The sequence below is a fragment of a genome, unplaced genomic scaffold, assembly GCF_019419815.1.
Source record: "Pyrus x bretschneideri cultivar Hongxiangsu unplaced genomic scaffold, Pyrus_bretschneideri_v1 Contig8, whole genome shotgun sequence".
NCBI classification, from domain to species: Eukaryota; Viridiplantae; Streptophyta; class Magnoliopsida; order Rosales; family Rosaceae; genus Pyrus; species Pyrus x bretschneideri.
Genome location: NW_025999820.1, coordinates 10,078,489 through 10,101,158, shown reverse-complemented (window position 1 = coordinate 10,101,158; position 22,670 = coordinate 10,078,489). Strand labels below are relative to the sequence as shown.

At 37.4% G+C, this 22,670-nt stretch overlaps 3 protein-coding genes across 4 annotated transcripts; 1 reads left to right on the top strand and 2 right to left on the bottom strand.

Moving 5' to 3' along the window:
* The first annotated feature begins 6,527 nt into the window (after positions 1-6,527).
* LOC103940507 lies at positions 6,528-15,224 on the top strand. Of its 2 annotated transcripts, none has more exons than XM_009350623.3 (11): positions 6,528-7,612; positions 8,497-8,773; positions 8,945-9,130; positions 9,218-9,370; positions 9,504-9,962; positions 10,137-12,458; positions 12,898-13,097; positions 13,184-13,339; positions 13,658-13,892; positions 13,995-14,302; positions 14,550-15,224. In XM_009350623.3, the coding sequence occupies exons 1-11, from the start codon at positions 6,858-6,860 to the stop codon at positions 14,878-14,880; spliced, it is 5,382 nt and encodes a 1,793-aa protein (XP_009348898.1). In that variant the 5' UTR covers positions 6,528-6,857; the 3' UTR covers positions 14,881-15,224. The 2 variants fall into 2 exon arrangements, with proteins under 2 accessions (XP_009348898.1, XP_018501330.1); XM_018645814.2 differs by having other exon boundaries at positions 7,474-7,612; positions 8,543-8,773.
* Positions 15,225-15,343: 119 nt separating this feature from the next.
* LOC103940515 (pectinesterase-like) lies at positions 15,344-17,393 on the bottom strand. The gene is made up of 2 exons (XM_009350637.3): positions 16,499-17,393; positions 15,344-16,040 (listed from the first exon to the last, which is right to left on the bottom strand). Exons 1-2 carry the CDS (start codon positions 17,391-17,393, stop codon positions 15,346-15,348), a joined length of 1,590 nt encoding a protein of 529 aa, XP_009348912.2. The 3' UTR covers positions 15,344-15,345.
* A 1,863-nt stretch (positions 17,394-19,256) lies between these two features.
* LOC103940514 lies at positions 19,257-19,994 on the bottom strand. The gene has a single exon (XM_009350636.1). It carries the CDS (start codon positions 19,992-19,994, stop codon positions 19,257-19,259), a length of 738 nt encoding a protein of 245 aa, XP_009348911.1.
* Between the last annotated feature and the right edge of the window lie 2,676 nt (positions 19,995-22,670).

Here is a 22,670-nt window from a genome sequence, read left to right as displayed (position 1 = left end):
GGAAGGTTCATATTTAAACGGAATTTAGGTAAGGGAAAGGGGTGTAAATGTAATATCATATATTAATGGGGCTAATTGCATGAGGAAATTCACAGGGATTATTATGTGTGCTGTGAATATTTTCTTTTTAGGAATTTAAAAAATAAAGGATGTACTTTGCGGCGCAAATAATCATTTTGGTATATGTATATGTAGTCGGTTATAGTTTAAGTAATTAAGAGTATTTACCCTGACGTATTTAGATTGAATTCATTCAAAATTTGATGTCATAGATGTGATAGGGTGCTTTCATTTTTCTCAATTATGCATATTTATTTTAAAATTGATAGAAGTGATAGGGTGCATTCTATGAAAAATCTCTGTTAAATTAAAAAAATCACCAGTTCAAGGAGAAATATTGATTTGACAAAAATACTCTCTATTTAAATTAAGGAGATTTCTCATAGAATGATCAAAATGATTGATGATGAACAATCTCATGAACCCCTTGTATCGATTTTAAATTTCAAAGACGAAAATGAAGAGTTATGTGAATTTCAAAGATCATTAATATTTTTTAAAAAAAAAAAAAAAAAACCCTTTAAAGTGTGACGTTAACCATACACACTAGAGAATCATGGCCCTTATACATATATGACCAATTAAATTCACAGTTTTACGATATAAATATATAAAGTTGTTCAGTAACAGCAAATCAGCATGCGGATTTCCGCACATTATTCCTTCAAAGTTTGGTTGCTGTCTGATGCTTACTAGAAAGTTGTTGGTCTCCACGATGAGAATGAAATACATTGACTCTTTTTTTAAAAAAAAAAAAAACAAAACTGATTTCATTCTAATATTTTTCATTTCAATTTCAAATTACAATAGTATTGTCACTGAAAGAGACAGACATGTGCAAATGGTGTTTTCAAGAACGTCGTCGTCAAATCGACCATCCATAATTCATTAGTTTGTCTGAACTTGTTCATTGTTTTTTTTTTTGTTTTTTTTTGGTAAACGATTTGAGAAGGTGAATTAAATTTAAAAATAATTGAGAATTAAGAAGATTATCGTTGCCTCCATCTTCCAGAATATTATAACTTTAAGTGCTAAGGCAATTGGTGTGTTTCAACGAGGGAATGTGCTTTGGCAATGTCCTTAGATGGATTCTAGAATAAATCACGGTAAATGTAGGTAAAATATGATACACTTTTTTTTCTTCAAATTGTTGAAGGAGTCAGATTCGAACTTGAAACTCTATTAATATTGTGGATTAAGAGCATTTTGCGGTGTGATACAAGTGTAAAATTGCAAAACATATTACCAATTTTCATAGCCTCTTTTGTTTTAGACGTAGATATACAATGACTATATGACTATGCAACCACAACAAAGTTGTATGGCGAAAACTAAGCTAGTTACAATTAGATATCAAAAAATCACAAAAACATAATTTAATCAGATTTATGAGTCAGATTTGAGAGCTTCTCCGGCTAAACAAAGACAACTATTACTAGTCCAATGGTAGCAAGTTATATTCATATCCTCTAAAAAATGAGTCTAAGAATTAAGTGTCTAAATGAAACAGATGAAAATATTGTAACTACTTCGAAATAATTGGGCACTATGAACATCATAATTGGTGGTTAGTTTGGCATTTTATGACAAATCTTGATAAAGATACATGACGGCCGCTGGTGAGCAAAAACATGTGAACAACACATGGACTTAGCATGTCCTAGAATATTTGAGCCATGTCTACATACTAGTAACATTTGTCACACCCATACCTCCCCCACGTGGATTTGTGCAACTATGTATAAGTTGTATAACTAGAGTGGTAATGGACTCATTTTCTTGTCAAATTATTTCGAATATTGTGTGTACAATAATGGTTGATCCTAACCAGCTGATATTTAATTAATTGCAATTTGATTGTTTAATACTAGATAGTGCAAAATGTTTTTATCATGCCATGTTCTCCACAAATCAGTTTAAACAAATTTTGTTGTGTTATGTCTTTTTCATACGAGAAAATTGAATTTAGAAGTCTAAGAAAAGAAGGACCATGCCTTACACTAATAACTAGTTTTATTAATTAGTTGTGTAAGTATCTTAATTATTTATTTTCTGTTTCGTCCCGATTTAGCCCGTACTCGACCCATAAATTAAGGATCATGATTGTTTTTTGGATAAAGGTTGAATCAATTTATGTTCAAAGTCCTAGTCGAAGACGGTGAGATTTGGTTGCTATAGAGTTTCGGCCGAGAATAAGTCCAAGTATATTATGCCGCATAATTGAACTATTATTAGAACTACACTATTTGGTATACTTGGCCATTACAGAATTATCCCTATACATACAAGAGGTTTTGCAACGTAGAAACTCTCACTCCACGTGAAAACCCTTCTCACAACCCTAACAAAAATACTAAGGATCCCAACCCTCTCATCAATACATACACTGTGTTGATAATCTGCGACATCTTCAGTTTGAATATGTAAACAACACTGGAATCATAGACCTAGGCGAAGCATCTTCGGTTTGGACAAGTAAACACCACTGCTTCTAGTTGGTTGGTTATCTATTCAAGTCTTGCCTGGCCGAGAATTCTTAATTCTTTCGCCTAAAGAGGCCACTTCATTAGCCCCGAGAAGTGAGGTGTTCTATGATCGGTTACTCTCATTTGTACTTCACAGTTTGACATTCAAACGATCGAGCCACATTCATCATAAACACAATCATCTCCTTTGAGTACCTTTGCCCGTATAGCTTGATAGCGATTCCTCACTTATATTCTCATAAATATAGTTGAAGTTGTAGAACCCAGCACAGAAGATTTTGAACTTTGCAGTGAATTAAGCAAGATTGTCTTCAGGTTCTAGAACCCTAGGCCGAGAGGTGTTCCTTCTTTGACTACATCACTCAGGTGTAGAAGTTGTTAGCAGTGCAATCAATACCACCACTACTTCATCTATTTTACTCGGCCAACCAAGCTCGTTCGCAAGTTGGGATACCCACATTTACAAAAACGACGTAGTTAGCTCAATAGTTGCTCGACTTACACGCAACGTAGGCTTTGCATTTTTATGGTCAACACTTTCTTTTTTTATTTCGAGTATCTTATTTACTTTACATAATCTTGTCATGTTATATCCAATGATTTAGTTCCTAAGTAACTGTTGATAACATCAACTAATTGTGACCGATGCGTAGTATATATCATCGGACTTGTTAATTCAATCTTATTCATTCATTAGGTCTGCAAATAAAACAACATGTCTACTTAAGCACTAATAAGACGACCCTAATCTCTATAAGGAATCAAAAGATTAATGGATTAAATAAAACAAAAACGTGATAGGTGGTTGAGAGTCATCGGAAGAAAAGATGTTTAAGATTCTTCATGTCCTCCTACATATTCATACATCAGTTTATAGTCAGTTGTTTCTATACAACAACATTATATTTACATTAAGCACTAGGCAGGTGAAGTGAGGTAAGCTAACTCATTGAGTTATTCGTAACAAATATGATATCAAATTTGTGTGATTAAAAGGAAGACAAATTAAAATTTCTTACTTACAAATAAAAAAATATAACTAAACTGTAATGTTAAATAAGTTTGGTCAAAAATCAAAGAGCAGAAAATGGTGTAAATAATAGAGATATGCAATCTGATTCTCTGTTAGAGACACAATCTCATATTTTGCAGGCGGGTATGTGACAAAGAGCACGTGATGAACAAAATCTTTAATCACATTTTGTGAACCATATAATTATTTGCTCTTTTTATTAAGAAAAATTAAAAACATTAGTATGGACAAGAAACTTTTCAAATTGATTCCTACTGATTGGATAAAATAAATTGGAACAAAATATTAAAAGATCTTGATTGGTTTTAAGATAAATAAGTAGAGACAAGGCCACAGTATGATGTCTCTCTATTTCTGTAGCAATGGGTAAATAATATAGGTTCCAAATCATGTGCTTAAGAAAATCGGGTCGACCTCATTTATACATTAATGCAATTATCTTTTTTTTTTTTTTTTCCAAATGAGATTAGTGGGTGGCTTCGCCACGACAATCCATCTTTCCGGGAGCTAGAAAGACTCACAGAGGCATTTCAGCATTCCCCTAACCACCATTGTGTGATTCACAAGCGCCAAGAATCAAACCTAAGACGTGCCATGTGAAATACGAATCTGAAATGAGTTCCCACCTATGGTTATGTTAGTTTTGTCTTGCTAATTTATGAGGCTCACATTTATCTGTTATCATAGACGTTAAGAATCAGAGAATAAGATAATAAACTTACTAGGTAAATTTACTGACATTGTGTTTGATCATGCACCAAGTTAAATACTCTAATATGTTGTGCAAAAAAATTTGGAAGAAAATGGAAAACACTATAACATGATGTAATAGATGTTATTTTTCAATATACAAGCAATATTCTACGACAAACTCATCTAAACTATAACTAAAAGGATTCAAACTCAAGAAGAGAGAACACTGCTTTGTAGATGATGTCATAGATGTTATTTAATTGAATTGCGACACTATTTTTCTCCAACTCGGGTTTTATTCCACTCAGGTAAGGTTTTAATGAAGGTAAAGAACAGTAGAATAATTGGCTTCTTGCGGACAAATTAGACTTTGCCATATAGTTTTAATATGGTGTTTTTGTAAGTATTTTAGATTGTTACTTGCAGTTAAATGAATAACTTCTTACATATAACGAGCTAACAATGGTAAACAAACCCAAACCTCCCCACTGTGCTGTTGGAATCGAAGGATTTGAAGTTCATGATGTTTTTACAAGAGAATGAGGGTGGGCCTGCCTAATGGGTTTCATCGTGAAGAAGTATCCATTGAAGAAAGTGGACTATTCCAAGACTAACAAGAGGTTTGGATTCTTGGTAGGTTCGTTTGAGATTAAATTGCGGGCTGGATACATTAACGCCCGTTCAAATCTGTACTTGGGCCACTTGAGAAAAAATAAAAACCCGTATCGGTCAATGCTACGAAATACTGAAGTAAAATTACATAGCTAGCTAGAAAAAAGAAAAAGTGATTTTTCTTTGTGAGCATATCACGATTAGACATATGTGTATAATTACTTTCTAAGAGTTGTTATTGACACTTCAAAAATAAAATTGTATGTTAACTAATAATTAAAGAACAAATAGATCCACTTAGTACTATAGTCTAGTGGTATTTCTTTTCATTTGTTAGTAAGATGTCTTAGATTCGATTCTCGCCAAATGTGAATTTAAATCACATTATTGTTAGCCCATGGTAAGGCTAAGCCGACCTCCCTCCCCTTATTGTAGATACGTTAGAAAAAACAAAGAACAAATAGAAAAAAAGGAAATATAAAAGACTGTTTTGAAGTAGTAATAATAATTCTTTTTTATTCTTATTTTGATTTGCATATGTAAGGACCTTTAACATGTTGGGAACACGGACTTTACATGTACAATGATCGCACAGTTACATTTCTGCACGCATGCTGTATCTAAGAGTCCATGACACACAGGTCACTGACAACTTTCTAACAATACACTCATGCGTTTCACATAGTAAAATAATTTTTTCATACCTTTTTAGTTTTTCACAAAGCTCTATATATTGATAGTTATTGGATTAAATAAATCAAATGAAATCAACGGTCATAATTAAATAAGAAAATGTAAGAGGTTAAAAAGAGTAAAAATCATTGCCCGTAACATATTGTTCTAATATGTGAGGTCCTTGTATGGTTGTATCAATACTTAAATAGTGCATCAATACTTACCTAGTTGCATCAACACTTTGACATAACACTTGGGGTTGTTTGTAAGTACATTTAAAATGGCTAAAAGCGAAAATAGTAAAAATATTTTTTGAACCAATTTATATTAAGTGCTTTCAAAACCTTAAAACACTGTTTCTAAAAACTCAGAAATAGCTCTTAATGACGAAGTGACAGTTGCCATTGGAGTGGCACTACTAGTACAAAAAATCAAACTTAAATTGATTGAGTACATCGAATAATACAATATTACATAAAAAGTTATTATTAGTATTTTAAAAATTTTATTTTACGCTCTTTAAAAATGTAATTTAAAATACGAAATGAAAATTTTAAAGTACTAATAACAATTTCTTATTATATATTAAATTTTCTTTCATTTCACGTAGCGTTATATTATAAAATTAAAACGTTGCTTTAATTGTGCACCTGCCCTTAACTTCTGAGATTTTTCAATGTGACCGGTACACGGAATGATACAATACATGTCATTATACAAATAGTGGGATATGTGTGCTTAAAAATTAATAACTTAAAAAATAAAATTTTCTACAATTTATATTAAAACACGTGATGTACCACTTGTATTTCTGTTACAATTAAAAATTTCTACACGTGGAGCTCTCATGGCTCACTTTTCCTGGGAAGGGACACTTGTGCCACATGGCACCGCCTTACCGCCGCTAAAATCATAATGTATGGACAATAATATATGGACCGTGGAACTTTCTATACTGGTTGCTCTCGTAACTGTGCCTTTTAGTGAATTTAGTCGGAAATACGGACCGTTAAAGCTCCTTTCTTGGGATCCATTCGCGGGTAAAAAACGCTCCCGCCTCTTCTTCTGACCAATCAAGGTCGGATCCCTCCAACTTACTTTCCGTTTCCATCCACCGTCTTCTTCTCCACCGCCCACGTCACTCTCCATCACAGCTTTCTACATCTTTCTCTCTCTAGAACTCTCTCTCTCATCTCTGATTCCCTATCACTTCTTCCCCACCAGAAAAATAAAAACCGAACTCAGAGTTTTCAAAAAACCCGATTTCCGGTTCTTGGTTTTTCGAAAACCCAAAAACGATGAGCAATCTGAGCTTGAACCTCCCCCACTATTCCAGCTTCACTCCCCGTTTCTCGCCCAGGCACGCTTTCCAGATCCGCGAGTTCCGCGTCTTCCGCCGCCGCAGGCTCAAACTGGCCCCGCGAAGCCAACTCGGAGGCGGAATCCCATTCCACGAATTCATTTCCCAATTCCCGTCCCCCAGTTCCCTGGAATTCATCGCTCCGGTTCTGGGGATCGTCTCCGGCGCCGCCCTCTTCCTCGCCAACAATTCGAATTCGAGTCCGGGTTCGAAACCCGTCGAGTGGAAATCCGACTCGGATATCGGGGAGTGGGTGCTGTTCACCAGTCCCACGCCATTTAACCGGTTCGTGCTGTTACGGTGTCCGTCGGTGTCGTTTCAAGGCAGCGAATTGCTAGAAGACGTGAACGAGAAGCTGGTGAAGGAGGACAGGCACTTCGTGCGGTTGAACAGCGGCAGAATTCGTTTCGATTCGGGTAGCGAAGCGGGGAGTTTTTTGGAGGAGAAATTGGAGTATCAGAGACTGTGTATAAGTACGGACGACGGAGGAGTGATATCTTTGGATTGGCCGGCGAATTTGGATTTGAGAGAAGAGCATGGCTTGGATACCACCTTGGTTCTCGTGCCGGGCTCGTCAATGGGAAGCTTGGATTGGAGTGTCAGGTCGTTCGTGTGTGAAGCTCTCAGGCGAGGCTGCTTTCCGATTGTTATGAACCCGAGGGGCTGCGCCGGTTCGCCGCTCACCACTCCGCGGTATGTTAACTCTCTCAATCAATTCAAAACTTGGAATATTGGGTTATTTTCAGAAAATTTGATATCTTGGATTGAGTATTGCCCTTGTTGCATATAGCTAAGAAATGGGTCTGCATTTGTTTTGGGTTTTTTTTTTTTTTTTTGGAAGGCTAGGATCATGTGTTTGTGAATTGAAGTTAAACACTTGGAGCAGCCGTGGGCGGAGCCGCATTGGAGAGAACGGGTGTACTGCCCGTATGCACCCAAGTTCAATCCTCCTCATAATTTAGCTTAGTTCAAAGTAGAATATCACTTGTATCAGAAAGTTCAAAACTTGAACAACGGGTTATGGTTGGAAATTCGGTATCTTGGATTTAGTATTGCCTTTGTTATATACAGTTAACAAAGTGCCTCTGGTTTTGTTGTGGATTTTTTTTCTTTTCTGTTTGTGCTTTTTGGGAGAATCACAAAGTGGTGATCGTAGGGCTCATGGATGGAGCCAATGAAGACCCACTGGGGGTAGATGCCCCCACTCAAGCAATTCATTGTTAAGCTGTAGACTGCAGCTAGATATTACACTTGTTACATTTGAAGAATGTATATGTATCTAACATCAAGCATACCCCCAATATCAAATATTGAGCAAAAATTCCATCATTTAAACAGTAAAACCCCTCTCCCGCTTAATATTTTTCTCTTCACTTTGCCACTTTTCATTACTACATTAAATTTTTCGTAACATTGAAATTGTGATATATCAGCGTTTGAAATCATCCCCATTATCATATTAGGTATAAGCGATACCATAATAAGGTTTTGTTAGTTGTTTTTTGGGTTTCCCCCATTAGAAGAAATTTCTAGCTCCATCCCTGGTAGGGCTACTTAAGTTACTTCATGTTATGTAGGTTATTTTCAGCTGCTGACAGCGATGATATCTCCACTGCTATACAGTTCATTACTAAGGCTAGGCCATGGACCACGTTGATGGGTGTTGGCTGGGGTTATGGTGCTAACATGTTGACAAAGTACCTGGCAGAAGCTGGGGAGAGCACACCGCTTACAGCTGCCACCTGCATTGACAATCCCTTTGACTTAGAGGAGGCCACTAGGTCCTCTCCTCATCAGATGGCTATTGACGAGAATCTCACTGATGGTCTCATAGATATTTTGAGATCTAACAAGGTGGATGACCGGCTTGAAACTTCTAGTATAGTGCAAGTGCATTCCATCTATTACGGAACAAATTGTTACTCAAAATTCTTAACGTGGTTTCCAACTATGTTCAACCATTTTGTTAACGTAACCTACCCCTTACTGCTAGAAATTATGCTATATGCATGCCTGGTTTTGTAGGAACTGTTTCAAGGAAAATCAAAAGGGTTTGATGTGGAACAAGCTCTTTCAGCAAAATCTGTTCGTGATTTCGACAAAGCAATCTCCATTGTATCTTATGGTTATGAGGCCATTGAGGATTTTTATTCCAAATCAAGTACAAGAGGTGTGATTGGGAATGTAAAGATCCCTGTCCTATTTATACAGGTACCTACATAGTTGTCAACTCAATGCAGTCTTCTTCAATATTGACAAGCTTGTTCATTTTATGCTCATATTATGTCAATTTATCAGAAAAACGATGGCTCAGCACCACTCTTCTCAGTTCCACGCAGTTTGATAGCAGAAAATCCATTCACAAGCCTACTTTTGTGTTCTTACTTGCCTTCTAGTGTTATGGATGGTGGTAGATCTGCAGTGTCTTGGTGCCAGCACTTAACAATTGAGGTAATTAATGAGTTTATTTCTCTTTGAGCTTGAATAATTTTTGTGTATCATTCAACCACCCCATGTTGAAGATTTTGATGGGATCTAAGTTTGCATTCTAATATTCTGATAAGAATGCATGTGGTATGTGCAGTGGCTCACAGCAGTAGAGCTTGGACTTTTGAAGGGCCGTCACCCTCTTCTTAAAGATGTAGACCTACCCATAGACCCTTCAGAAGGATTATCTCTTGTGGAAGGCAGACTGTCCAACAATAGTGGTGCCAAGCTGGTGGATCTTGCCCAGTCAGATTCCTTAAATGGAAATACCACAGGTCCCGCAAACAGTATGCCTGAAGAAAATGATAATGCTGCTAGCTTTTGGGTAAGATCCAGAAAGGACTCTTTGAGAAAGTCAGAGGTCCAAAACACAGGGTTGCAGTGTGTGGAAAATGGTTCCCCGGATCAGACTAAATCTGATGATCAAGAATTGGTCAATGAGGAGGAAGTCAGTCCTGTAGGTGAAAAAGGTCAAGTGTTACAGACAGCAGAAGTTGTGATGAATATGCTAGATGTAACCATGCCTGATACTCTTACAGAAGAAAAGAAGAAGAAGGTGGTGCTCGAAATTGCAGTTTTACGCTACTGTTTACTTTTGTGGTTGTGTTAATGTTAATTTTATATGTTAATTTGGGTCTCTGGTCTTCTCTATGTTTGGTTCTGGTCTATCAGAATAAAATTGTGTACCCAATATGTATTTATCTCACATTTATGTGGTATATGGGCCCAGGTCTTAGCAGCAGTTGATCAAGGAGACACGCTGATGAAAGCTTTGCAAGATGCAGTGCCGGAAGATGTTCGTGGAAAGCTAACATCTGCTGTTTCTGGAGCTCTGCATACTCAAGGCACAAACCTAAAGTTTGATCAACTTTTGGGTATTGCTCGGATTCCTGACATGTCTTCAGGTCTACAGTCAAAGATCGAAGACAAGGTCATGGGAACATCAAGTTCAGAAGGGGTACAGAAAGACAATCGTTCATCAGATCTGTTGAAAAAGGATGATCTGGTGGACAGCTCAACTAACAAACAACCTGATGCAAACAAGCGTCCAGGGGGATTAGAATCAGAGGATCCTCCCTCAGAGGGATCAGAGGATCCTCCCTCAGAGGGATCAGAAAAGATTTCAAATCTGGACCAGTCTCAATCGTTGAGCAGTCAGGAAAGTGATATTTCTGATTCTGTTGGAAAGGACACCAGCGAACCAGGAAATAATTCTTCCAAAGAAAAGGCTCCTGAAGATCTTTCCAATAGTGAAAAGTTTTTAAATCTAGACCAGTCTCAATCATTGAGCGGTCAGGAAAGTGATATTTCTGATTCTGTTGGAAAGGACACTAGCCAATCAGGAAATGACAAGTCTTCCAAGGAAAAGGCTCCTGAAGATCTTTCCAATAGTGAAAAGGGTTCAGAACTAGAAACGACCCCTAACAATTCCAGCCAGGCTGAAATCGTTGGTGGTACTGAGGAAGCAATTGTTGAGGAGCAGAAAGACCAAGATGGTAGAATCACTCCATTAGACACAAAGAAAGAGGAAGACAATGATAATCAAAAGAAGGATAATAAGAATGTGCAGCCCGTGGTGGACCAAAGTAAGAACTTCAGCGTTTCTGAGGCATTGAATGCATTGACAGGGATGGATGATAACACCCAAATGGCAGTCAACAATGTTTTTGGTGTTATAGAAAATATAATAACTCAAATGGAGGAGAGTTCACATGAAAGTGTAGTAAAAGAAGATGATTCTGTATCAGAGTCTGAATCTGCAAAGGACCATGTCAGTCATGTCAATAGTCAAGAAGATTCAGAAGCAAGTAAGACTGACAAAAATGTACAGATGGATATGTTAAGCAGTGTCCTTGTATCTGATCACCCTGAGAATGGTGCGGATTTGCAACATGATGCACCAAATGGATGGGTAGAGAAGTCTAATCAAAGCCCCTCATCAGCTTATGGGATTGGTTTGAACAGTTCTCAGGGAAGTGATGCAGTTAACAGTGTAGGTGATGATAAAAATGAAAAGAAGGATCAACTAGTTGGTACAAATCTTCTTGCTGGAAGTGTAGACAAACTTAATCATGTAAAGAAGCCGCCGCTTTCCGTAACTTCAATTCCATATGGGGTGAATACTCTCGTTTCAAAGGTACCTGACGAATCACTTGATTTAGATTCAACCGCTGCTCTGTTGTTGGACTATTTTCCAGAAGAAGGTCAGTGGAAGCTCTTAGAACAACCGGGACAAGTTGAAAGTTCTGTTGGTAACGTTGCAACTCATAGGGGTGTTGACAGAAATATTCACACCCATTCACCTGCAAAGGTAAATGGTAAAGTTATCGAACCATCATATGTAATATTAGATACAGAAAAGCATCAGGAACCAGTGAAAGAATATGAAACAGTGGAAAATATTGAGGGGAGAGTTGAAATTGGTGAAGAGAAAATAGAGGAGTTTATGCAATTTGTGAAAAATATTGTATTGCATACTTTGAAGATTGAAGTGGGTCGCAGAATAAGTGCGGATGACATGAAACGGATGGAACCCTATCTTTACAAAGATATGGAAAAAGTGGCAAATGCAGTTTCATTTGATGTTGGACATGACAAGTATGCACCATGTTTGGAAGTTGATTACCATAGTATTATTGACTGCACTACGGAAAAAGTTGGTACTCTCCATGGTGAGCATATAATAAGAGCCATATCATCTGCTGTTCAGGGCACTAGTCACTTGAGAAGAGTGCTGCCAGTTGGTGTTATAGTAGGCTCAAGCCTAGCGGCACTGAGAAAATATTTTGATGTGGTTACGATCCATAATTATGGTCGAATAGAAGCCCTGACGCTTAGTCGAGCAAAAGTATCTGGAAAAAAAGATCTGGGCAAGGCTAGTGGCACAGAGATTCACCACATGCCTGTTGATAAATCTGATCAAAATGCTAGCGTGGACAGTTCAGTTAACAGGGAAGGGGAAAAGACCGGGTTGAAGAATATCAACAACAGTGTTATGGTTGGTGCTGTTACAGCTGCCCTAGGGGCATCTGCATTGTTCGTGAAGCACCAGGTAATATGTTCATTTATTCAGACATTTTTAGTTTTCTTAAAATGGTAGCTATACAAGTAGATGCCCATGCAAAATTGTTTTTAGGGATTTGTATTTCTTAAACTACTGTCCAACTTGGTAGTTACCACACAGCATAGTGTTGTCTTTGAGATTAACTTACAGAAAACTTCCTTCTTCTATTGAGGCAACTGTATCATCATTATTCCCACTGCTTAACATGATCTTGTTCAAAATCAGTTACTTTGTATTTACCTTCTCTTTGGTGTTCTGTTATTGTTCTCAATACGAGAGCTGCCTAAGATGATGTCCATGTCACTATGTCAGATTCCATTGCCTTATCCTCTATTGTTTTGTTTATTTGATTTTGTTCTTTGTGATGACAAAAATCAGCTGACTTATTTTATGTTGCTACTTATTATGCATATATACAAACACACAGGATTCGTACAAAGGTGATGAAACTTCTGGCGAGAGTTTGTCCAAGTCATTGGTGAAAGGTAAAGGTCAGAAGGAGCCTGACAAGTTTGAAGAGGCTGAGAAAAACCAAAGTAACATTGTCACAAGTCTCGCTGAGAAAGCCATGTCAGTTGCTGCTCCTGTGGTACCCACCAAGGAAGGTGGTGAAGTGGATCAAGAAAGGTATTAGCACAAAACATATGTATTTCCAATATATAGAGACGTACCACTTCTTTCTTTTACTAATTTTGTAACCCCTTTGCAAATAGATTGGTCGCAATGTTGGCAGACTTGGGACAAAGGGGTGGCATGTTGAGGTTAGTTGGAAAAGCTGCTTTGCTTTGGGGTGGTCTACGTGGTGCGATGAGTTTGACCGATAAGCTTATCCAATTTCTTCATATAGCTGAGCGTCCCTTAATCCAGAGGTATTGTGTAGGTTAATTCTAATTACTGCTTTAGAAAAGAAAGAGAATCTTTATCTCGAAATTATTTAGAGTACAAATTTCTATGTTCAAGAAGTTAATCTTGCATGCCAATCCATATAGTTTACGACTATTAAGAGAGTTTCAAAGTGGAACTTTTATATGTATGTTGCATCATGCATTCGTGAAATCAGTGATCTGATTTCCCTTAGTTTGTTAAGTTCCTTTGGTTTGCATGGTGATCATTTTATTATGTACAAAAATTTGTTCTTGATTATTTTAGTTCCTGATATGTTCTTTTATCCTGATTTGCTTCTGTAGAATTTTTGGGTTTGTCGGTATGGTTCTTGTTTTGTGGTCGCCAATCATCATTCCACTACTTCCATCATTTTTGCAAAGCTGGGCAACCAATACATCCTCTAGATTTGCTGAACTTGCTTGCATTGTTGGCCTCTACACTGCTTTTATGATACTTGTTGTGATATGGGGTAAAAGAATACGTGGATATGAAAATCCTCTTCACAGATATGGGCTAGATTTAACGTCATTTGCAAAGGTATGTGTTAGCTGAAATTGTGGACGTGTACTCTAAGATCATGCAAAATAAGATAGTGTTATTTACTTGCAGTTGTATGATTTTTCATCTCCTTGCTTGCAGTTAGGTGATTTTTTGAAGGGCTTGATTGGTGGAGTTGTCCTTGTTTTGTCAATACACTCTGTAAGCGCACTACTTGGCTGTGTGAATCTTGCCTGGCCTTCTACTCCGTCTTCTTTGGATGCTGTGGCACGGCTCAAAGTGTATACGCAAGGGCTTATGACGGTTGGTCAAGGAGTTGTAGTAGCTACTGGTATTGCTCTTGTGGAAGAATTGCTTTTCAGGGCATGGCTGCCCCAAGAAATTGCTGCAGATCTTGGATATCATCGAGGAATAATTATATCAGGACTTGTGTTCGCTTTATCCCAGAGGTTGCTTTCTATTCATTTTATTTTACTCATCGCCTCCTAGAACCAGTGCTTTCTTTTTGTCTTCTGTATGGTAACTGGAATCGATATTTGCTATACCTTTTAGCTTTTTAGGTGGCCTCAGTTTCCGCTATTGTTGTGCCATACACAAGATACGTGCAATGCAATACCGGAATCTTCTATATAATGCTTTCTGCTGACGACGTGCAAGACAAATCTAACAGTTCTTTATATTTCAATGGAATTTCAGGTCTCCGCTATCAGTACCAGGACTATGGCTTCTATCTTTGAGTTTAGCAGGTGCTCGGCAAAGAAGCGAAGGCAGCCTTGCGATTCCAATTGGGTTACGTGCAGGAATTATCGCTTCAAGTTTCATCATACAGAGAGGTGGCTTCCTAACCTACCGGGCTAACTTTCTTCCTTGGATTATGGGGACACAGCCGTTCAAACCGTTTAGTGGGCTAATTGGTTTTGCATTCACCTTAGTTTTAGCACTAGTTCTGTACCCTACGCAGCCTCTTCGTAAAGAGAATGTGGAAAGGACAATTGAAGAATTTAAAAAACAGCACGGTGGTGAATAGTGTGGCGGTCTTCTTGCTTACCGGTTGTGTTTGCCCGGATACTTATGCCTTGTAGCACAAACAGCGGCAGGTCACCGGAATCAAGTATGGGAGATTCAGAATGGAAATGTTGTTCAAAAGTTCAGAGTGCTTCATGTGACCTTTTCGTCGCCAATGCTACAACTCGCCAAGGGGATGGACGTGGTGTATATATTTACGACCTCATACGCGCTGCAGGCAAATTTTGTAACTAGGTTTTTCCTGTACGTTACATTTGTAATTCCTGAGTATGTAAATTCATTCTTATTCCGATTCTATGTACGTAAACAAGAAATAAAAATGACAACCTGCCTTTTTTTTGTAAATCTCCATTCGATCCTTACACGTAAGATCTAACCATTAATTTTCCGAACCAGTTCCATACCACGAACGAAATTTTGTATTTACAGGATGGTTCTATGTAATTACTGAAATTGATTCAAATTGTTATGAACCATAAGAGAGTGGAATCCCAGTGGTCTGAATCCAGTCACTTTCACCATGCAAAAACAAGCCAACTGTAAACTGCCTCACGATCTCCTCACTGCAATTCCTTTTATACCCTCCCCAATTTACCCTTTGCCTTGTGTCTGATCCAGGTCCAAAGTTCAAGTACTCAATGTACTCCACCGTGTCCACAGTGGTAAATTCATCCCACTTTGACCACCCCTGTGGGTGTATCAAGTCCCCCAGATAGCTCCTCATCACAACTGTCCTTGAGTAGTTCCTCCATGGCCTTCCCAAAAATGCTGTGATAGTTTGCCTCTCGGTCTTGTTGAATTCCGGCGCAGCCACAATGGTGCATTTCTGCAGTGAAATGCCGGTGTTCTGATTCGGGTCCGTTCTGCCTTGTGCAGTGATCATAACTTTCTGTCCGGGGATTGGTTTTCGGACAATCACCCTGCAGCGTTGGAAGACTGCAGCTGCATTACCAAAAATGAAATCAATCGTGCCTTCGATGATGCAGTTGCGGTAGAATTGGCGGAGTGAGTGGACGTAGAGGGTGTCTTGGTATGAACTGAAGTTGCAGCGGTAGAATGCAGAGTTTGAGGTCACTCTTGCAGCAACTGCCTGGAACTTTTCTGAGCCTGCTGTGTTGGTTATCGTCAGGTCCCTAGCTAGGAACTTGTCCCCGATTACAGCTGCAAAGACCGAAAACACAAAAAGGGTTTAACTTTCCATCATCAAATCTCAGATACACATCTCAAAAATGCCAAGAACACAACAGTTCAAATGATTTTCGGAGCCACGAAAATAAGACATACTTAAACCCTAGCTATGAACTTGTCCCTAATGACAGCTGCAAACATCGAAAATACGAAAAAAGTTTAACTTTCTTCAATCAAATTTCAGACACACGTAAAAATAATTGCCAAGAACACGTCAAGATTAAATTAATTACTAATTTTTGGAACTGAAAAAATGTGGCATTCTTAAACCCTAGCTAAGAACTTGTCCTCAATTACAGCTGCAGCTATCCAAAAACACAAAAAGGCCTTAACTTTCTTATCATATTCCGCATACAAATAAAAAAAATGCCAAGAACACACTTGAATCAAAACCAACTAATAATATTCGGAACCGAAAAAATGTGACATACTGAAAGTGGCTGTAGCAAAGGTGGAAAATCCATCTGCAAAGCTCTTAGACCCTGTGATTATGGTTGATTTCATCCCTTCCCCAACAAGCATGATATTAGACTTTACTCTGGCGATCTCTACAGTCTCATTGTAAACCCCGGAATTTATTCTAATTACAAATCTGTCCATGCTAAAATTAGGAGCCACCTTCAGAGCTTCACCAATGGTTTCATAATCTCCACTCCCATCGGCAGCAACAACAATGTCAGCCCTTATTCTTGGCACTAATCTCTGCATCAGATTTCGATCACCCGGCAGCATCCATTTCGGAAACCTCTTCTTCGATGATTTCTTGGTAGTACTGCTACTAACCCTCTTCTGCGAATTCAGAATCTGTTCTTGGTTTCTGATCATTGCCAAGCAATTACTCATCGACTCGGAAATCGGACTCAGCAGCCCTTGCAAGTGACCTTTGAGACCCTTTTGGTTTTCGGAGTCCAACTCCTCCAACTCAAAGAACCCATCAATGCAAGTGTTCTGATTCGTCATTGCAGCGCTCAGAAGGGTCTTGAGGTTGCCGTAAGACACACGCAAACCGTGCAAGTCTTCGATTACCTGGCCTAGTTCGTAAAGGGTTTGGTCTAACATCTCCAAGCAATCTCTCAGCGCATTCCTTTCTTGGACATACAATTCTTGGAGCCTCAAAAGGGCTCTGATGCTCTGCTGGGTTGTTCCAATTGACGCTGCAGTTCGGTTGATGTTGGTCTCGAGGAAGTGGTGGAATGCGGTGAAGTGGTTGTGGGATGGGGCGGAGGCGAGGGCGGAGGAACAGAGAGATGGATGTAGAATGGCGGAGAAGGAAGACATTAGAAGCAGAGAGGTTAAGGAGGGAAAGAAGATGATGAGCTTGTTCATCTTCTTGATGTGGTTTCTTGATCGATACGTTTTGGATTTGGAGTTCATTTATGTGTGGAGTTTAATTTCTACATCAAAGATTCAAAGTAACTAATGGCGCCGGTGTAATAGTAACAACGACAATTTGTCTGATAATATTTGTGTCGTTGGCCCATTTAATAGAAAAATTAAAGCAACTTTAACGAAAAACTTCTGGTACTGTTCAATTTAACAAAAAATTATATTTTTACATTAAAGTCAATTTTGGTATTATTCATTTTATCTTTTATTTTGTCTTTATCGTTAAAACTTAAAATTTTGAAGTCATTTTCATTAGTTTACCTAAAGATGAATTTTTACACCTCAAAAGGTACGACTAATCTCAATGCTTTGTGCCTCGAATCCGAGATCATCCAAGATCAAAAAGCATACTGGGCTTAGAATTCTACTGCAATTTCACTGTACCACTTGTCATAGTGTCATGGTTAATTTAATAATATTACTTTACTCATAAACACTAGATGAGCTTCTGTCAATTAATACTATGGTGTAGTTGTAAATGACAGATCTTAGGTTCGATTTTCGCCAAAGAAGAAATTGAAGCACATTATTATTAACGCATTATAAGGCTTAGCCCATGTGGACAAGACCAAATAGACTTGTCCCGTTTGAACAATTTTAAGTGAATATGAGTAGATGTGTGTCATGATGATATGATAATCTTAGTTTTTCTGTTTACTTGATTACAATTTGCGATTACTATGGACGTAAACTGTGTTCGTTAGTAGCCTAGGAAAAATGATTTTCAAACTATTTTAAACTATTCTAATTTATGAAGTGAGAGATTCAATCAGTACTAATGCGGAAACGATGACCAACTAGTCTAACTCACCTAACTTATGATGAACTTTTGGTATTCCGAATTTACTTATTGATCCCCTATCTCTTTCCATCTTCGAATTTGGCTATTTTATAGAATTCTCTTTTAAAGTCATGTTTTGAGTTGTGCTTACAACTAGGTGTGGCAATTTTAAACGAGTTGACGAGTTAAATTCAAACGCGTTGGTTTACTAATCGTGTCACGTCAAAGTTACTACCCCTACATATTCAACCATCCATTTCTTCTAGATGTCACTAGGGAAATTACTGAAATTACTTAGTCGTCAAGCAAGTTAAAATAAACAAAGAACAGACAAGCCAGATTGAGCTCAGAAACTTCAACTAAAAACGAAAGTGAATTAACAATACAAAATAAAGTTGATGATCAACGAGATCGAATTTTCTTCGAACTTTTCTCAACCAATGCTGCATCATTTTCTTGTTTTAATTTTCTTTTCGTAGACTTGTTGGCACACGCATATGCAGGCTCCTGTTGAAAAATATTAGAGTACAGAACTCTAACACAAGTGTAATTGGAGAGACAAAATAAGTAAACAAATTACTTGCATTAACTTACAAAATATTACAAACACAAACTCTCAAAGACACAATTTAGAAGCTATGGCATTCTCTCACTTCCTAGAGACAAACTCTAGATCACTCACACTCCTCACAAGACCACTCTCACTTCTAAGTTAATTTCTTGCTTCTTTCTCTTCTTGGTTTTTCTTTTCTTTCTTAGTTGTGATTGTGGAGTGGATACTTCTACTTCACTAGGTCTATCTTCTTCTAATTGTTGGTACACGCCAGTTTGCCAAGGATTATGAAGCACTTATTGCTCGACATCATCACCATCAAGCAAATCCTCAAACTCATCTGGACCCGATTGAATTTGAGCAGTTTACTCTCCTATTTTCTCGTGCAACTTATCTTCGATCTCTCTCAAGTCAGGCAACACCTCATTTTCTGAGAACCAGCAAGAAGATTTTCAACGTCCCATTCTTCTTATATGGCCAGATATGTTACGGCGTCCCAATCATCTTCACTTTTCTTTTTTAAGTTGGAAGTGGCAACATTACTCTCTGCATGCCTTTTGAACCAGCAATCCTTCACCTTGTGGCCTTTCTTTCCACAATTGTAGCGTTTTCCCTCAAACCTTTTATTGTTCTGGGACTGACTACAATTGTCATGATACGTTGGAACTCCCCCTTGATGAAAACTTCCTCCTTCTTGATGACATTTTGCCTTGTCACCATTTCTCTTAGATCCTCTACCAACATGCTGCTTGAAGCTGCCTTTACTTTTGTTGGTGTAGAACGCTTCATCTTCACCTCTTGACAGGACCTCTCCCATTTGCTTTGCCAAAGCTTCTTGATCGGCAAGCAATTTTTCAAACTCAACAAGTGATGGTTGGTTTGGCCATTCTTGTATAGAGGCAATAAAGCCTCCGTATTTGGGTCTCAACCCATGGATAATTATTCTTTTTATTATGGATTCTACAATTGCAGCACTAGGGTCTAATTCAAAATTTTCATGGCAAATAGACTTTATCTTGTGAAAGTACTGGGCAATCGTCATGTTCCTTTGGGCCACCGATAACAGCTCGTTCTTGAGAAGTTGTAGTCTTGTGTTGTTCTTTTTTGAACATTGTGTGGCAAAGGTGTTCCATGCTTCTTTTGGTGTTTTGGCTTTCCTTATGTGCTCCAACATCTCCTTTTCAATTGTGGTTTTCAAGACAATCATAGCCTTAACTGCCTTGATTTTCCACTTCCGCAGAGTGACACTGGTGACTTCTTCTGACTATGTAACTTCATTACCGCTGACAACCTCCCAAAGATCTTGGCCTTGTAGGTAAAACTCCATGCATGTCAACCACGTGTTGTAATTTTTGTTGTTCAACTTCTTGATTGCTCCAACAACTTGAAGATCGAACATCATGTCGACAAAACTACGATACGCCGAACAAGATTAGCCAACAATCTTGTGAAGTACTAAACTTCTCACAATTCTCAAAAACTTCACTAGAGTCGGTCCTTGATCGTACTACTCTGATACCAATTGTTGAGGAAAAATTAAAGTACACAACTCTAACACAAGTGTTGAAAAGAGAAAACAAGTAAACAAATTACTTATATTACACTCACAATATATTATAACACACAAACTCTCTCACTTTTTAGAACTCTCACTTCTAAATTATTTTCTTGCTTCTCTTCTTGGCTGCTACTCTCTTACTTTCTTTGTTTGGTTCCTCCCTTCTTACTTTCTTACAACAACAAACAGCCATTTATAGGTGAGCTTAAACCTGGCAATTTCTTACACGACTTGTTAACATGACACGTAAACGATACGAAAATAACAGGTGAGCTTAAACCTGGCAATTTCTCACTTCTAAATTATTTTCTTGCTTATCTTCTTGGCTGCTACTCTCTTACTTTCTTTGTTTGGTTCCTCCCTTCTTACTTTCTTACAACAACAAACAACAATTTATAGGTGAGCTTAAACCTGGCAATTTCTTACACGACTCGTTAACACGACACGAAAATAACAGGTTTCAGGTCAACACGATAACTAATCGGGTCACATGATAATAACCCGTTAATAATGAATCCTTAATAGGTTTACATGAGAGTGACACGCGGGTAAACTATTTCGACACGATAAGAAAAAATTTATTTTGATGATTTTAATTTTTTAAACTACTAAAAAAACTTACTATAAAATACAATATATATAATGAATATGTATATATTGTTTATTAATTATTATTCTATATAAATTTTAAAATTTAAGTTTTATTTATTTTTATAATATATTATAGGTAAAGATTGAGATTAAAAATCATAAAACACATTAAAAATAAAAATATCAAGTAATTTAAAAATACCAAACACATTAAAAAAATTATAATAATTAATTTATATGTGCGAAAAATATGAAAAAAAAATAGGGTAAAGTACAAAAAACTATATCAATTATTGGTGTCACGACACTTTCATACCTCATCTTTTAAAATTGACAATGTCATACCTCATCTTATGAATTTGTGTCAATGTTATACCTTCCATTAGCATGCCGTTAATTTGTCAGTTTAATGCTGACGTGGCTTGATCCAGAACCCACTTTCTATTAAAAAATTAAAAAAACTAAATAAAAAAATCATTTAATATTTTTAAATATTAAAATAATAAAGAAAAGTTAAAAAAACAAAAATACAAAACCTTTCATCCCTTCCACCCCCTCTTCCCCTTTCTCTCTCGCCCCATCTTCATCTTTTTCCCTACTTAATCTTCAACCAAAAAAAAATATTTTGAAAACCCATCAACCCCTAACCCCACCCCACCCCCCCCACCCCCACCTCCCCCGCGGCGAAGAGGAAGAAGAAGAAGGAGAAGAAGGAAGAAGAAGAAGAAAGAAAAAAAACCCAGATCCAGTTCGCCATGCTGATTCTGCGAGTGGAGAACTTGGGTGAGGAGAAAATGGGGGGAATGAGTGTGGATTTAAGGAGTGGGGTGTGTAGAGGAGGGAAAAGGGTGGGTGCGAGGGAAGACAATTGGTTTTTTTTTTTTTTAATTATTATTTTTTATTTCTCGGTTGCAGCAGATAGAGGGAAGAAGAGGAAAAAAGATAAAGATGGGGGAGAAGAGAGAGGCCCCGGGGGGGGGGGGGGAAGGGACAAAGTTTGGTTGGTTTTTTTTTTTCTTTTCTTTTTTCTGGGTTGCATCATGTAGGAAGAAGAGGAAGGGAGATGAAGATGAGGGAGAAGAGAGAGGGCGCGTAGAGGGGAAGTTTTGTTTGGGTTTTTTTTTTTTTTTTTTTTTTAATAACTTTTTTTAATTATTTTAATATTTAAAAAATATTAAATGATTTTTTTAGTTTTTAATAATATTTATTATTTTTTAATAGAAAGTGGGTTCCGAATCAAGCCACATCAGCATTTAACTGAGAAATTAGGTATGATATTGACACAAATTCGTAAGATGAGGTATGTCATTGTCATTTAAAAAAGATGAGCAATGAAAGTGTCGTGAGACCAACAATTGAGGTAGTTTTTTGTACTTTACCCAAAAAAATATACAAACGCTCGTAGTCGCATCCTCTACGCTTTGAGGATGGGTATATGATCTTTTGAATTTTTAAAACCAAACAAACTCTCATGAATAGTATTTTTAAGGGAGTTCAAAATAAAAAAAATTCATAATCATTAATGTATAAGTCTAAAAGATGTGAAAGCATAATAAAAGTTCATAATTGCATCCTCAATGCTTCGATGATGGTTATATAGTCGTTTAGATTTTTAAAACCCTCCAAATCTCATGAACAATGTTTTTTTATTTGAGTGCAAAATTAATAATAATTATTGTAGAAGTGTGAAAAATGTAATCACTCATAATGAAAAGTTTTACAACTTTCATGAAG

Coding starts and splice junctions, on each gene's coding strand:
- LOC103940507 (XM_009350623.3), top strand. CDS start 6,858: ATGAGCAATCTGAGCTTGAACCTCCCCCACTATTCCAGCTTCACTCCC. Junction 12,459..12,897: donor CATTGTTCGTGAAGCACCAG/GTAATATGTTCA, acceptor ACAAACACACAG/GATTCGTACAAAGGTGATGA. Junction 13,098..13,183: donor GGTGAAGTGGATCAAGAAAG/GTATTAGCACAA, acceptor CTTTGCAAATAG/ATTGGTCGCAATGTTGGCAG.
- LOC103940515 (XM_009350637.3), bottom strand. CDS start 17,393: ATGAACAAGCTCATCATCTTCTTTCCCTCCTTAACCTCTCTGCTTCTA. Junction 16,041..16,498: donor CTTTGCTACAGCCACTTTCA/GTATGTCACATT, acceptor CGGTCTTTGCAG/CTGTAATCGGGGACAAGTTC.
- LOC103940514 (XM_009350636.1), bottom strand. CDS start 19,994: ATGATTGTCTTGAAAACCACAATTGAAAAGGAGATGTTGGAGCACATA.